At 44.6% G+C, this 16,445-nt stretch overlaps 1 protein-coding gene across 7 annotated transcripts in view; it reads right to left on the minus strand.

The window, feature by feature from the left end:
• OPHN1 (oligophrenin 1) overlaps positions 1-16,445 on the minus strand; it is a 147,092-nt gene that overhangs the window by 32,974 nt on the left and 97,673 nt on the right. For all 7 annotated transcript variants that reach the window (XM_083372312.1, XM_083372310.1, XM_083372311.1 and 4 more), the window contains 4 exons: positions 15,203-15,277; positions 10,864-10,948; positions 9,259-9,317; positions 4,009-4,114 (listed from right to left, as the gene is read on the minus strand). In XM_083372312.1, coding sequence (XP_083228438.1) covers positions 4,009-4,114; positions 9,259-9,317; positions 10,864-10,948; positions 15,203-15,277 — 325 coding nt within the window. The remainder of the gene's footprint in view (positions 1-4,008; positions 4,115-9,258; positions 9,318-10,863; positions 10,949-15,202; positions 15,278-16,445) is intronic.

Below are 16,445 nucleotides of genomic sequence, written 5' to 3' on the forward strand. Positions count from 1 at the left end.
TCATTAAGGCCCCACTGATCTGGGACAGAAAACATTCCCTCTTATTTGAGAAAAGTAGCCACATTTCTCTGTGTGTATGTGCATGAGTGTGTGCATGCAAAAAAAGGAAGTAAAATGGCAGTTGTGAGCAAATTGCGCATCAAGAAGACATTGAGAGGGGAGCACCCATCCGTTCCCCTTCTGTGGTCTTTCTGGTACCCTTAAATTCAAAACATGACTTCTTTGCAAATAAAGCTAGAAAGAGAATCAGGGCAGACAGACAAAGAACTTTATTTCAGTCATTGGCCAATAAAAATACAATCAATGAACAACACAAAACTATCCCTGAGCAACAAAAACTATTGACAACGACTTGTGGGCAAAGCTTACACATAATATAGCAAACTTTTTGCTGCTTTTAGAGAAATATTTTTTTCTTGATTATTTAACAGTGTAGACAAAAACTATCACAACGCCCCGGAGATTTAAATCAAAGAGGGATGATCAACTGGGGGAGAATGTCCCTGTAGTGCTGGCAGTAGAGAAGAACACGGGCTGCAGTTTCTATGGCACCCATATCACAGGGGCAGCATCGGGTTTCCTGTGGGGTTTTTCTGTATTTCCCTTCCAGGACAGCTGTGGGGAGCACATTAAATCAAGCTACAGATGAAATTCTCCTGAATCTGAGAAACGGGGCATATTTTAACAAAGTTTGCTATCTCACTTGTGATAGATCCAGGCTGGCTACAAAGAGACATGTTTACCCCCCAAACGTCAGCAAGTTTGGTTTACAACAGTTTCCAATCAAAGCAGCCTATGGTCAGATCCCCCGTTTGGCTTGGCACCTTGCCGGCATTCTCTCATCAATGGGGAAGGGGGGGAAACAAATGGGCAATTTGCTGTATACCTTTCTGGTGGGCTACTGGGAGGTAGAACTGACAGCTGAGGAAGAACAGAGGCGATTGGAATCCAGTTTGCGCTGGCGTTCTGGCATCCTTCAAGGCCACTTGCTCTGAGAGTGGAATTTCATCAGCATTTCCCATAACATCTTGGCGATGCTGGATTGGCTATGCTCAGATGGATCACAGCGGGAGGGCTAGGGGAAACCAGGGGTTTAGTCCTGTATTGGCACCCAAGAACTTTAGATTCAGCTTGACTTTACTGCAATTAGCATCTCTTAGTAAAAGTGCCTTTTCACTTCAACCAACTGGAGCCGAGAGTTTTACTTCCCTAAGGGATCAGACTGGGGCAGGCCTGACACATGCAGGTGAGAACTCAGGTGTGGAACCTGAGGGTTGAAGCTCCTAGCAGATTCATCAGCCAGTCCAAGTTCAAAGTCAGACTTGTGAAGTTCACAAGTCAAGGCTTGTGGAGTGGGGGTGAATGAGCTCCTGCTGCCAACATAGAGCCGGTGCTGGCAGCTCCCTTTTCATAAGACAGCCCCAGTGTGCTTCAGGTGGAGGTGCAAGTCTTACAGAGCACCTCGGCTCTGATCTCTTAGCCAAGCTCTGGCATTGGAAGAGGGTACTAACTCCGTCACCTCCTGTCCAGAGACTGATAGCAGCTGTGTTGCCGTTTACCATGTTGCCCTACCTTCCTGCCTGCTCAGACAGCAGTCCATCTGGTGTGCTGGAGCGGGCTGCTTCGAAGGCCCCTTCTCCCACTATGCCCCAGTTCCCATAGCAAGAATACGGAAGCGCTTTGTCCCTGCTTCTGCTGATTTCCCATCCAACTCATACAGGGACAGTTTCCTGGTGGTCTCCCACCTAAGTATTAGCCGGTTCTATTTCGGATAAGCCATTTAGTTGGATCTAGGCTTTTTTAGAATTACAACAACCTCATCTGTTGCCGATGTTTATCCCAGGTAGGCTGGGATCAGGCATGGCATAAAGTCACAGCTTCTGAGTGTGAGCCTTCAATTTCACATTACTCCCCAACTTGACGACAGCAAGAAAGCTAAGCGATGCAAAGCACAGCCACACGGCACAACAGAAGATCAGCACCATTTCCCAAGAGGGGAGAAACAGGCAGCGCTAGGAAGGAGTGCCAAATGGAAATCCTGCACAGGCTCCGAGACTAGCTTGCAGCGAAGAAACCAGAGCCGCTAATTGCTGAGCAATCACAGAACACCAGAGGTTTAGAGACAACTGTACTTCCCTTCCTGAACTCAGCAGAAGAGACACATACAGGGAGAGCCAAAAGAAACTAGGTTGGAAAAGAAACCCCTGAAAGAAATATTGGCTAAACAGATTGGCAATTTTGTTTTCCAGAAGACGTCTTCTAAAGCAGTTCTGTGGGCAGTTGGAAAACAGCTAGGATTGCATGTAATTTGCTGGGTTTTGGCTGAGCCAAATGCAAGGAGTCAGACCATGTAAATCTTAACCATGATTTACTGCTTAACGTTATGAGAGAACCAAGCCAATTGTGATTCCTTCTTCAAAAGATTGGTTCCCATCTTCAAAAAAAGAGAGAAAAAAAACAGATCCAGGAAACTACTGATCAATCAGCCTGACATCAATACCTGGGAAGATCCTGGAACAGATAATCAAACAATAGACCTGTGAAAACCTAGAAGCAAGCAAACTTATAACCAGAAGCCAAAATGGGTTTGTCAAAAACGGATCATGACAAACAAATTTTGTTTCATTCTTTGACAAAGTGGACCAGCAAAAAATTAGTGGACCAGAAAATGCTGTGGACATAGTATACTTGAATTTCAGTAAGGCATTTGACAAAGTAGATCACAACCTACTTCTTAGTAAGTTAGAACAATGTGGGATAGACAGCATCACCACCAGATGGATTTGTAACTAGCTAACAAAATGCACTCAATGTATAGTCATTAATGGAATTGCATCTATATGGAAGGAAGGAAGGAAGTAGTTGGACACCCCAAAGGTTCTGTTTTAGATGCTGGACTCTTCAATATCTTCATAAACAATTTAGATGAGGGGATAGATAGGGAATTCATAAAATTTGCAAACAACACTAACCTGGTAGGAATAGCCAACACCAAACGTACAGGCACAGTTTAGATGAAACTTGGCTCAATAGCAGTAACTGTGAGGGGGATCTTTGGAGTCCTAGTGGACAATCACTTAAATATGAGCCTACAGTGTGCTGCGCCCACCAAAAAGTCAATGCAGTCCTAGGCTGCATTAACAGAGGGATAGAATCAAGATCATGTGAAGCGTTAGTACCGCTTTATAAAGCCTTAGTAAGACTACACCTGGAATACTGCATCCAATTTTGGTCACCACAATATAAAAAAAAGATGTTGAGACTCTGGAAAGAGTGCAGAGAAGAGCAAAAAGAATAATTAGGGGCCTGGAGGCTAAAACATATGAAGAACAGTTGCAGGAATTGGGTATGTCTAATCTAGTGAAAAGAGGGATGAAGGATGATAGCCACCTTCCAATATTTGAGGGGCTGCCACAAAATTGAGGGGATCATCTTATTCTCCAAAGTACCAAAAGGCAAAACAAGAAACAATGGATGGAAACTAATCAAGGAGAGAACCAACCTAGAACTAAGGAGAAATTTCCTGACAGTGAGAACAATTAAGCAGTGGAATAGTTTGCCTTCAAAAGTTGTGGGTGCTCTATCACTGGAGACTCAAGAAGAGACTGGACAGCCACTTGTTTGGAATGATACAGAGTCTCCTGTTTGGGTAGGGCAGGGGTAGGCAACCTTGGCTCTTTTATGACTCATGGACTTCAATTCCCAGAATTCCTGAGCCAGCCACCTCTACAACTATCACTAGTGCCAAAAAAGGCACTCTCTAACCCCCTAAATGGAAATGTGTTTACTTCATCCCTAATTCCAACGTAACTTTATCTTTCTCCTCTGGAGAACAAGGAAGCCGTGTCATGCCTGCTCATTTCTGGAGCAGCTACTGAGTACACTCACCACTCAAGTGGCTTGGACATCCTTGGCCCCTACGCCACTCCCTCCCCAGCCCACCCCCCCAAAAGAGGCCAAAGCTCAATAGGGACCCTTTGCTCAGGTTTCAGATCAGCCTCCACTTACTGGACCAGATGCCTGATGAGGAGCTCAGACATTTCTCGGTTCTTGTCAGGGAGTTTATAAATCAGGGCATGAATGGCTCCCAGCCGGTAATCCAGGTTCTCAGACTCTGCAGGTGAAAAAGAAAAAAATAATCAGGTCCATGGGGGCTTCCTTCCTTGCCTGGAGGGCAATTTTACCAGGCTCAGGTTCGAATCCTTCCTAAGTTGGTGTCACTTACCTTTTGATAACAAATCTGGGAAATTATGTAACTGCAATGAGGCGCTGTATGCTGAAAGGGAGGGGCAATAAAGGAAATGGGGAAATGGGGGGGTCAAGTATAGTTGGACTAGATCCCCTTTTAAAAGCCTAGAATTGTTTCATAAACACTGGCCAGTCCCAGTGGGGTGAGACAGTGCCTAGATAACCTGTCCCATGCCATGAAAGGCTTTAAGGGTGTTGATCAACAGCTTGAATTGGACCCAGAAGCAAACGGGATTTGAATTTTTTAAACTAAACGTATTTGCTGCCTATCTCATTTCAAAGCAACTCTGAGCGGTTTACAACATAAAAAAACATTAAAATCATGAAGTATCAATATTCCAACCCAATAAAACGGCAATACAAATTGACAGGATCCGCAGTATGCCGCCTTGGCCAGCATGGCTTGGGTGGGCCAGTCCCATCACGCCATTCAGGGCTTTGAAGGTAATAACTAACACCCTGAAATGCAGCCAGGAGCAAACTGGCAACCAGTACAGCTCGGGGAGCAGTGGGGTAACATGCACCACTCTAGGAGCCTTAAGAACTGCCCAGCCACCACACTCTGTGGCAGCTGAATGCTCTTCAAGGGTAGCCCCATGCAAAGCGCATTGCAGTAGTCCAAATGTGAGATGACCATGGGTTGAGTGACGGAGCGCAGGGACTCCTGATCCAGGAAAGGCCACAGCTGGTGCACGAGACAAAGTTGTAGAAAGTGTCTCCTAGCCAGTTACACCTGCGCTTTGGACAGGAGACCTGAGTCCAGGAGAGGTCCCAGGCTGCAGACTGGAAGTGTCTGGGGCAGTGCCACCACACCCAGAAGTAAGGATGTTAAAGCCCCAGATCTTGAGGCTCCGTGCACCCAAAGTCATTGGTCTTGCCAGGGTTCGGCCAAAGCCTGTTGTCCCCATCCAGGCTCCACACTCTGCAAGAGGCCGGCAACAACATCACTTGGATCACCAGGGTGCAGATAACAAGTTGAGAACCATCAGCACAGTAATGATACCTCAACCCCTGGTGGCAAATGGTCTCACCCAGCAGCTTCAGGCAGATGTTCAAAAGGAGTGAAGAGTCCCAAACCCTGTGGCACTTGGCAAAGGAGTGGCCGTGGGCAGGAACTCTCGCTCCCTATTAACGCCGATCAGAAAGGAGCCAAACTGACACAGGGGTGTGTCACCCAGCCCCACATCCTGCAGCTGGCCCAAAAGGATGCTATGGCTGATGGTATCAAAGGCCACTGAGAGATCAAGGAATGAAGATGGCTGCACTACCCCATCCCCCTCTCGCCAGAGATCACCAGCAAGTGCGAGCAATGCCCTGAATCCTGGCTGAAAGGGGTCGATATTGTGCTTCATCCAGGACCCTCTGAAGCTGCCAGGCAAGCAGCTTTTCTACCACCTTCCCTAAGAGGGGAAGAAGAGGTACTGGATGAAACTTGTCCAAGCAGGTGGGATCGAGCGATGGTGGGGTTTTTTTGAGGAGCAGGAGGCGGCCCTGCGAGGGGGTGGCAACACTATCACTTAAAAGGCCCCAGAAACTTCCCCTTCTGCAGTGAAGAGTTCGTCATTGCTGGCACCCGTTTGAATTACTGGAGGTGGGTTCCCAAATGAGATTTAAAAGAAACTCTGGGTATCCCAGCAATATTTTCACTCCCCAGATGCCTTGACTTTCTTCAAGTGGTTCCTGGAACAACAGACAGCAAAGCGAGGCCCTTTCTCCAGAAGGCCCCGGAAGGCCCCTTGCTTAAGGCCAGGAGCAGCATCTGTTGGCAGGAGGGCAGAGGTCGGCCTCGAGGCCTCTCGTTTGTGGAGTTCCTCAGGGGTCGGTCCTCTCGCCTCTCCTGTTCAACATCTATATGAAGCCACTGGGTGAGATCATTCGTGGTTTGGGGGTCAGGTATCATCAGTATGCTGATGATACCCAGCTTTTCATCTCCACCCCAAACCACCCCAGTAATGCCCTCGACGTGATGTCCTGTTGCCTAGAGGCGGTTCGGGTCTGGATGGGGAGGAACAGGCTTTGGCTCAACCCCGACAAGACTGAGTGGTTGTACGTGCCGGCATCTCGGGAAATTCAGGTTATTCCATCTTTAACCATGGGGGGTGAGGTGTTACCCCCCGTAGATAGGGCTCGCAACTTGGGTGTCCTTCTCGATTCACAGCTCTCCCTGGAAGATCATATAGGAGCTATGACTAGGGGGGCCTTTGCCCAGGTTTGCCTGGTGCGCCAGTTGCGACCCTATCTGGACCGGGATGCCCTGCGTAAAGTCACTCACGCGCTTGTGACCTCTCGTATAGACTACTGCAATGCTCTGTACATGGGGCTGCCCTTGAGGACCACTCGGAGGCTCCAGCTGGTGCAGAATGCGGCCGCGCGAGTCGTGTTGGGGGTCTCCCGATACTCCCATGTAACACCTCTACTCTGTGAGCTGCATTGGCTTCCACTTGCCCTCCGGGTGAGATTCAAGGTGCTGGTGATGACCTATAAAGCCCTAAATGGCATGGGTCTGGATTACTTACGGGAGCACCTGCTGCCAGCGTCAACTTCCCTTCGTCCAGTGCGCTCCCACAGAGAGGGCCTCCTCAGGGTGCCGTCGGTCAGAGAGTGTCAGCTGGCGGCCCCCAGGGGGAGGGCGTTCTCTGTGGGCGCGCCAGCCCTTTGGGATCAATTACCGGTTGAGCTCCGGATGGCTCCTGACCTTCGCTCTTTCCGCCGTGACCTGAAAACTCACCTATTTGAACAAGCCGGCCTGATCTAATGGGTTTGGGGTATTTAATTTGTAATTTTTAATTAATCATCTATTGTAATTGGGCTAGTCTATTTAATCTCACTTTTAACTTTTGTATATTGTACTTTTATTGCAATTTTATTGCCCTGTACACCACCCTAAGTCCTTCGGGAGAAGGGCGGTATATAAAATAAATAAATAAATAAATAAATAAATAAATAAATAAATAAATAAATAAATAAATAAATAAATAAATAAATCTGATAGCTGGCTGGAAGGAGCACTGGTGGGAGGAAAGGGCCCTTCTTCTGAAGGGCTGGGAGTGGTGGCTGCTTCCTATCCATCACCCCAACATTCATGGCATCATTTTATTTATATGCTGCTGCAATTGGAAACAACTCTCAGTGGCATACGAATATAAAGCAAACCCCATGTAAACGTTAAAAATGTTTGGTGCCCAGCAGGTGGGGGCTTGGGGCTGGCTTGAGGACCCAGATTGTTGGGGGCAATTAAGCTGACTTTGTAATAATGCCGCTTGGGGGTGTGTGTGAAAGCCCTAATAAGCAGGCATATACATAGAATGAAGGCTACTGCTAAGCTTGTAAGCCGCCTTGAGTCTTCGGAGAAGGGCGGGATATAAATGGAATTAAAATAAATAAATAAAATAAATAAATCCAGACCCTAGTGACCCAAGAGAGCCCCTCTCTTCTTAAGGAGCACAGAGTGTCAAACTCCCCAGCTGTGGAGAAAGACTCTCCACAGCCAAAGGATCAGAGGAAAACTGGGAAATAAAATTCCATAAAAGAGCAACTCTGAGGCGGGAAGCCTTGGGGAGCTCATTAACACTGAAGCTCAGGCAACATGATTAGTTATTACCATACTCCACGTATTCGATTACAGCCTGGTGACACAATGCAAATGAGGATGGTCAAGCTGGCTGGGAGATTTCACGGTGCATTATCTTAGCTGCTCTAACAATGCTCAGAATGATCCATTTATCAATTTGGAAAATAGCTCTGTCAGTCTCCAAGTGCCAGCACATTCATAGTTCATAATGACCTCCATTTTTAAAAGTAAGAGTGAAAATGCCCAGGACCGCAATTTCTCCACCTAAGATCCCTCCCACTGCAGAGTTAAAGCAGACACTGCAAGAAGGCCAGATAAAATACTCTTATAAATGGGGGCAAGAAACCTGGGGAAGAAACAATTCAAGAGTGTCCACTTTAATTAACTGATTAACAAATGAGGCTTAAAAAGACCATTTGCAATTTCCCAGAGTCTTACATTTATCTCTAACATTAATCTTTAAGACACCTTCCTGAAGTCAACGGCAACCATGGGAAATAATATTTACAGTTGAGAAACCCGCTCTCCTCCTCCCCAGAAATCTGCCAGGAAGGCGTAGCCAACGCCCAAGTATTTGGAGATAGCCGCCCGGCTCTGCAACTTCCCCTCCGGAGACGTCCCAGTTTTGGCCCGTTAATTTTCTCATCAACATTCTGAAACAGACCACTGCCCCTCGCTTCTACTGATTTAACCACTAATTAACTTACACGTCTATTTTATGTTTGCATTTTAAGGTTTTATTATATGTGTTTCCATTTCATTTTTGTCACTGCCTTGAGCACCATTTTGAAGAGAGGCAAGGCACAAAGAAACAGCTCAAGGCAGAGGAAGGCCAATTTATTTTAACGGTAAATTGTAGTTAAGCACTTTGTTTACTTACACTTTAAACCAAATCAGTTGTTCCCTTATAGAAACTCACTTGAAATCATGAATTCTTTACACTTAACCGTGATGTAGCATCAATGGCAACAAAACTGCATAACAATTTTGGGGTGGGGCACACGTGTTCCATGCAAAAATGAAAGGATTCAATTAATTGTTGTTTACTGGAAACAACTTATACTTACACTAGAAAAAAGCAACTAGAAAGTTTATGCATCACATTAAGCCATAAAGTATATGTTTATTTTGGTCCATGTGATGTATAAACTCAACCATTATGACTTAGCTTTGCACCCACTTGTACCTTTTAGCTTTTTTAATGGACTGTGGCTTGAAAATCCTGGTTTGCCATTTGGTACAATTAATGGGAAAGGCTGTTCCTGCTTTTTCTGAGCCAAAGTCTCTCGGTATTATTGAAGAGAGCACGACATTTGTTCACAGCATCTGACAAAGACCAAACATTCCAGAAATGTGTTTTTCACACCATCAGGAAAACAAACAACAAATTCAGGAAACCCTTCAAAACAGCCTCCTCTGCCCCTGTCTTGGAGACTTACTGGCAGCCGAGACCAATTCTCTGTGAAGCTTGTACGTCATGACAGGTTCAGAGAGATTCCTGGAAAGAGAAGAAGCCACATTGCAAAGTTAGCAACAACCAAGTTCCATTCAACACTGGGAAGAATTTTGTGGTGGGGGGGGCACTTTATGTCTCAATTTGTTGCATCGAGATTGCTCATCTGGTACTCTCATTGCTCTCATTCCTTATGATGCCTAGGATATGATGCCTTACATTTTTTTAAAAAAGCAGCAGCCTGTTTAAATAGTTGATAGAAGCATCAATTGGCCTGATAAACTGACAGGGGAGAGAATTTGCCCGTCTTACACCAATTTATGCAGCCTCGTACCTATTAACAGCACGGCACTTCCTGTATTCCTTCAATTTTGTCAAAACTACTTGTTTTCACTATTCCACTATTCTGCTCACATCGCATGTCCAAAGGATGCGAGTTTCTTTCTGCTAATCACTGCCTCTTGGAGCGGCCACTGATCTGGCCAAGGCTTGATGCATGGGTTCCTCTTGCTGCCCCTCGATGTGCTTAGCAACAGTGAGAATGGTGGGTTTATTTTATTTTATTTATTTATTTAATTAAATTTTTATACCGCCCTATTCCCGAAGGACTCAGGGCGGTTTACAGGGCAGCATAAATATAATATAAAAATAGTATAAATTAAAATAGATTAAATTACATAAGCCCAACAATTAAAACAATACTAAAAATGAAAACCCCTTCAGTCCAGGCCTGATAGATCAAAAAACCAGGTTTTCAGATCCCGGCGAAATGTACGCAGATCGGGGGCGGTCCGAAGTTCCACCGGTAAATCATTCCAAAGGGTTTAACTACCTCTTACGTATCTGAGACCAAGGGGAAAGCTTTGTTTCTATAGCTTTTGGTTTTCAGCCCACCCTTCGATGGCCTCCTAGGATGAGCAATGGAAAATGACCATAAAGGAACAGAGCTAAGTAAAGACACATAAATCCCAGAAACTCTGCGAAGGCACAGTCCCAATCACACCACTGTACATGATTAAAATTTTATTTTGCTTTGCTCCATTGTGGAAGAAAAAGGAAGTGAGGCAGAAAACAAAGCTTCCAGGCTAATTCTGCCCACTGCCAGGAGTTTAATCCTGACCGGCTCAAGGTTGACTCAGCTTTCAATCCTTCCAAGGTTGGTAAAATGAGGACCTAGATGGTTGTGGACAATAGGCTGACTCTGCAAACTTCTCAGAGAGGGCTGGAAAGCACTATGGAGAGGTATATAAGTCTAAACACTACTGCTATGGCTATAAGTCTAAGTGCTATTGTTATTTTCCCACCCTCTACAAAGGGGGTTGGGAGAACTGTAAAATGCAGTTGCAACTCTATTCTACTCTTGCGCGGCTGGTTCTCAGTGGTGCCTTTTCTTACAGGAAGAAGAGTGGGTAAGTAGCATTGTGAAAGGAAGACCAGCATTTTCTGGTTTTAGGCAACTCTGGCACAAAGCAGTGAATCCAGACGTCACTGGCTAACAAGGCAGCACTAGGAAAGCATCATTCATCTGGGCCACAGGAGGATTCTGAACTCCGGCAGTTATTTGCCAGAGGCAAACAAGTTTGAACACTACCTCAGGTAGAACTTCAAGGAGCTGGTAATAGTCTTGATGTCCCAGTCATTGCTCTGGAAATCCACATCCCCAGGGCACTTAGGATCTTGAGAAGGAGGGGAAATGGAAAAAGATAAGTCAGATTAATTATTCATGCATGTACAGTATAGTTAACATTTAGCTATAGGGAAATAGAGAAACATTTTTATAAAATCAACAAGATAAAAGGCAAATCCCAAAGCGTTATACAGTCTAAGTGTGACATGTGACCAAAGTTCCTACATGAAGGGTACGTGCGCCCCAAATCCGACAATGGTCCACCACCCTGAGATCAAATGACCGCACTCTGGCTGCTTGGCAAAGCTGCTGCAAAACATGCCATGTGTCTGCGGGATGCAGCAAGTGGCTGCAAATACTGAAGGCTGAAGGCCTCTCAGGTGCACTTTGGAACCTCAACCCCAGGCCACCAGCACCCTAACCCAAGGCAGCCTGTGGGAACTCCAGCCACTGGCAAAGCGGCCTGTTCTTAAGGAACCCCTGCCAGCCTAGAATCAGTACTACTGGTGGGACAAGATTCCAGAGCAAGACCACACAATGACTGAAAACAATGAAAACAACGGTGTGCTGTCCAGAAGTCAGTATTCTCATCCCATCTTCTTCTCACTGTTTTGATTTATTTCTCAATAAATTGCAAGGATGCTACAGATATATTTTGATTCAGAGAAACATCTAACAAAATACCCTATTTCTAATTAGCAAATCATTTAAACCTGATAATTAAGTGCATACACAGATTATTAAAATCAATACTCAGACACTGCTCATCAATGCTTTCTCATCAATATGGGATGCAGTTATGCATGAGGGCCACAAAGTTTAAGTACTGATTCCATATGCTTCAACATTTTGATTAATGAGTGGATGAAACTGAAGGAAAGTTTGTCCTTTTCGATCATTAGTGAATGATACAAAACTGGGTAGAAAACTAATCTCCTAGATCAGCAACTGTCAAAGGGTCCCCATGAAGTGAAATAAATACATATTTTAAAACTTCTATTTTATTTTCTAATACAGGAAATATTGACAGATATAACCCACGTAGACCAGAGCTCATTAGGGTCTGCAGTCATTTTTTAAAATGTAAAAGGTTCCTAAGATCAAAATGTTTTATCTGCCTTAGATTACTGAAATAAAATTCAAAATAACATTGATAAGTTTTAGGGAAAAGGAATAAATAAAACTGAGGATGCCATGATATGAGCAGAGGACTAGAAATGTGGTCTCCATCTTGTTAAGCACCAAGAGAGGCTGAAGAAACTGCTGTCCGATGAGACCGCATGGGAAGAAGACCCTCACCTCTCCTGCTGCTTTGGTGGGGCTTCCCAGACAGATAAAAGAACAGGTGCCGATTTGGGGGGGGATATCAGGGGGAGAGCGGGATGACTTTGTGGGAACAGCTTTTGGCAACCGGCCTCTCACAGGGGCTACGTTGCATCAGAGGGAGGCAGGGATGCTTGGCTCCAGCCTGTCCTCCCAAAGACCCAAACAGATTGAAGCTGCTGTGAGTCTCGGAGGAGCATGAGAAGGCTTGCCCCCTTTATATCTTGGCCACGCAGAAAAGATTTCTTTTCTGCAGAAAAGATTTGAACCTGAAACAAAACATCCCTACTGGTTGCTGGCTCTTTCAAATAGATCTCTATCTTTCTTAAGGGGAAAGAAACATTCAAATGGCACATAAGATGCTGTTAATTTTCTGTGGTTCGTTACTGGTAGTGATCCTTTCATTTACTGAACTTCCAATGTCTTTGAATCTTTCCCGTCTATGGAAAGTACGCCAGGTCTCCAACCCTAGTAAGAACACACCTGGAATATTGCAGCCAATTTTGGTCACCATGTCACAAAAAGATGTTGAGAGTTTGGAAAAAGTTCAGAGAAGAGGAACTAAGATGATCAAAAGCCTGGAGACTAAAACATATGTAGAACGGCTGCAGGATTTGGGTTTGGCTAGTCTAAAGAAAAGAAATAGGGGAAACATGATAGTAGTATTCCAGTATTTGAGGAGTTGTCACCAAGAAGAGGGGGTCACGTTATTCACCAAAGCACGAGAGGACAAGAAACAATGGTTGGAAACCAAAGAGAGAAGCAACCTGGAATTAAGGAGAAACTTCTTGACAGTGAGGACAATTAACCAATGGAACAGCTTGCCTCCAGAAATCATGGGTGCTCCATCACTGAAAGTTTTTAAAAAGAGATTGGACAATCACCTGTCTGAGATGATATAGGTCCTCCTGCTTGAGCAGGGGGCTGGACTAGAAGACCTCCAAGGTCCCTTCCAGCTCTATTCTATTCTATTCTATTCTATTCTATTCTATTCTATTCTATTCTATTCTATTCTATTCTATTCTATTCTATTCTATTCTATTCTATTCTATTCTATTCTATTCTATTCTACCCTACCCTACCCTACCCTACCCTACCCTACTCTCTTGGAAGTATTATAACTGAACCTGCGTTCAAATCAGTCATTCCTCTTTATGAAGGAGCTATAATTTACTAATGACTTCCATGACTGCTAATCATGGAGAGCAGAGACTTGACCCTGACTTTCCTACTCTCTCCTTTATCTTCATCCTTTCCTTTTTAGCTAGGGAGGAAAATGTGTCTTTTTTCTTTTTTTACTCCTCTGGCAGTTTTTCTGCTTTTGTTGCCTGCCCAACTGTCTGCAGCCTTTCATCATTTTTACTGCTTTCCCCTCGGCCCCAGAAATCTAACTCCAGCCCTTTTCCTCCAAGCCTGAGCAGCTGTGATTGCTAGCTGCTATTTTTCACATTTATATACTTGTCAAATGAAACATCAGTTTTCCAGCTATTTAATCTTTACCAAACTCTCCTCTCCAAAACTGTTTTCTTTCCTTTTCTGTGCTCGTATTTCTACTTCTCTTGTCCCAGATTGTAAATCTTGATATTCAGTCCAAAAAAACAAACCCTGAGCCTTTGGGATTTATTTTCATTTGGCAAGTTGTTCTGGTTGTATTAGCAAGTAACACTGACAGTTCACAATTGCAGCTGAATAACTGAAATGAGTGGAAAGTTGGAAGGTTCGGGTTTACATATTTTACAGATTTACAGATTTTCCATCAGTTTCTGCAAAATTCAAAGCTAATCAATACATTTTTACAAATACAAATCTGCAGATCCTAATTCTCCAGTGCAAGCACTGAGATCTTCAATACTGGCAGAAATGTGGGATGGCAGAGTAGCATCTCTCTCTCTCTCCCCATCTCTCTCTCTCCCCCTCCCTCCCTCCCTCCCTCCCTCCCTCCCTCTCTCTCTCTCTGCAACTTAAATCACATTAGTTGGGTAATGAAGCATCTGCGAGAAACAAGGGAGGACTCCACAGTTCAACCCTGAGCTGTAGAAACTGGTTCTTATCCACAAGTTTGTGAGCCTGTGCAAGAGGGCAGAATGTGTCCTGCAGATATTATATCCAACTGATAATTTTGCCATACAAACATCACTAAATTACACTGCACCCCTTCCAGCGATGTCCACCATCAAACTGTTGGTGGAAAGGAAGCCCTTAAAGGGCCAGATTCTGTCAATGCATCTAAGAGCCTCCCCAACATTGCTGCATGGTGTGGACGGAAACATCCAGAGTGCCTTGACCCATTTGGCCTCGAGGGCCCCCCAGGTAGTCCTCGAATTAGAACCAAACTGGGACCTGAGGTTTTTTTTGGTAAGCAAGGGTATGGCTAGGTTTTATGACCGCTTGCCCTGGTTGTTAAGCAAATCACTATGAATCATGCAGTCATTAAGTGAATTTGGCTTTTCCCATTGATTTTGCTTCCCAGTCGGCTGGGAAGATCACAGATGGCCCTGGGACACGACGGTCATCAGAAACACCCACCAGTTGCCAAGCACCTGAATTCTGATCACGTGACCGTGCGGCTGCTGCAACGGTCATAAGTCATACATCACTTTTTTCAGTGCCATTGTAACTCCAAACAGTTGCTGAACGAATGGTTCTAAGTGGAGGGCCAGCTATTTGCAGCACAGCCCCACTGGGTCTGTCCTTCCTCTCCTCCTCCTCCTGAGTCCTGTCTTCTATCGTTCGGAAAACAGTGTGCTAATGAAAGCCATTCTACTATAACTATTACATTAATTTAATTCCCATGAAAAAAAACTGTATTATCCATATTCACAGATCATTCAGTAAATTAAAAAGAGAAAGCAGGGAAACGCTAAGGCAGATTTCAGAATGGCCAAAGTACAACCCTGTGGTAGTCTGAATAGGAGGAGTTGGTCCCATTACTCTCTGACAGTTTCCCTCGGACAGCTTCTGATTAAGACCTGCTTCTTACCAAAGAAGGCATTCAAGAGCTTCTGGACTTGGATGTTGCTCCCAACCGTGCGATAGATCCCTTCAGTGGTGACACCTGAACGGGAGGAAGAAACAAGAAGCCATTCAAATAATTCATCCTAGCAAAACAAAGATTTTTATTAGGAGTTGAGGAAGCTCACTAGTGCCACCTTATGCCATCATTAAGAGGAAAAATCATTTTTCAAAGGTACTTTGTAACAAACTCTGGAATAATCATTTAAAATGGGGAAGAATCCAGAGACTGCAGTCCTCTTTAATATGATTTATTAGAACACAGTAATTCTCAGAAAAGGCTTCAGGGTAAATTGCCTGCAAACGTGCAGTGCGAGCTAATGCAGGTGAGAAAGTCCTGTGGAAAAGCCAAAGTGGGGACTGACCCTCTCTGAGAAGTGTTGCACATCCTCCTCTGAGGGAAAGCAGCTCCCAGCACTTCCAAAGCAGTCCGCAACATCTCCTCCCTTGCAGACGGTTACTACCTGAAGTAGTTAGCTACGGCCCCAAATTTTAAGAGCCACAAACCCTTAGAGAATTCTTCATAGAACTCTTTTGTGGCAGGAAAGTCTGTCCTTCAAGGCAGACGACACTCCTCCACGTGGGGGTCTAGGCACGCAGACATGCTGCCATGTTCAACCATGAGATGCGCATGGCTGCACCAAATCTATGCTGCCTTCTAATTGAATGTCCCCAGAATATTCCTGCCAAAGAACTGGATACTCAAAGAAAACAATGACAACATCTAAAGCAAACTGATACTGCTGAAGTTCTTGCCTTCATTTTATTCCATCGTTGGCCACTTGTTCAGGTTTTCTGCCAGAAACACTCCACTGTCTGGGATTTTGAGTGTTGTCTGAAGAACAGAGCTGAACAGAAACACTTTTATTTCTGTGGCACTTTTATGATACAACTTCTTAAAGCTAGAAACAGAAGACTCGCCCGTTCTTCTCTACTCTTTTTTATTGTTTCATTCTGGAATATTAGCCATCTTGAATTTTCCTCTGAGCATTTCAGAAGTATATTTAATTTCCCTTCCCAGTTCTTTTGAAATTGCACAAAATGTCATCCTTATAACAGTTTTCCACTCTTCTTTATAGCAGGTATCAAATATTTAGTTTACTTTGATGCTCCTAAAATTGCATGTCATCTTTCCAACTGCTGTTTACAAGGGGTAGCAAAAATGTGCATCTCCACCAATTGCACCTTGCTGTTGACATTTTGGCTTAATT

Source organism: Vipera ursinii, assembly GCF_947247035.1.
Source record: "Vipera ursinii genome assembly, chromosome: 12".
Classification (NCBI taxonomy): Eukaryota; Metazoa; Chordata; class Lepidosauria; order Squamata; family Viperidae; genus Vipera; species Vipera ursinii.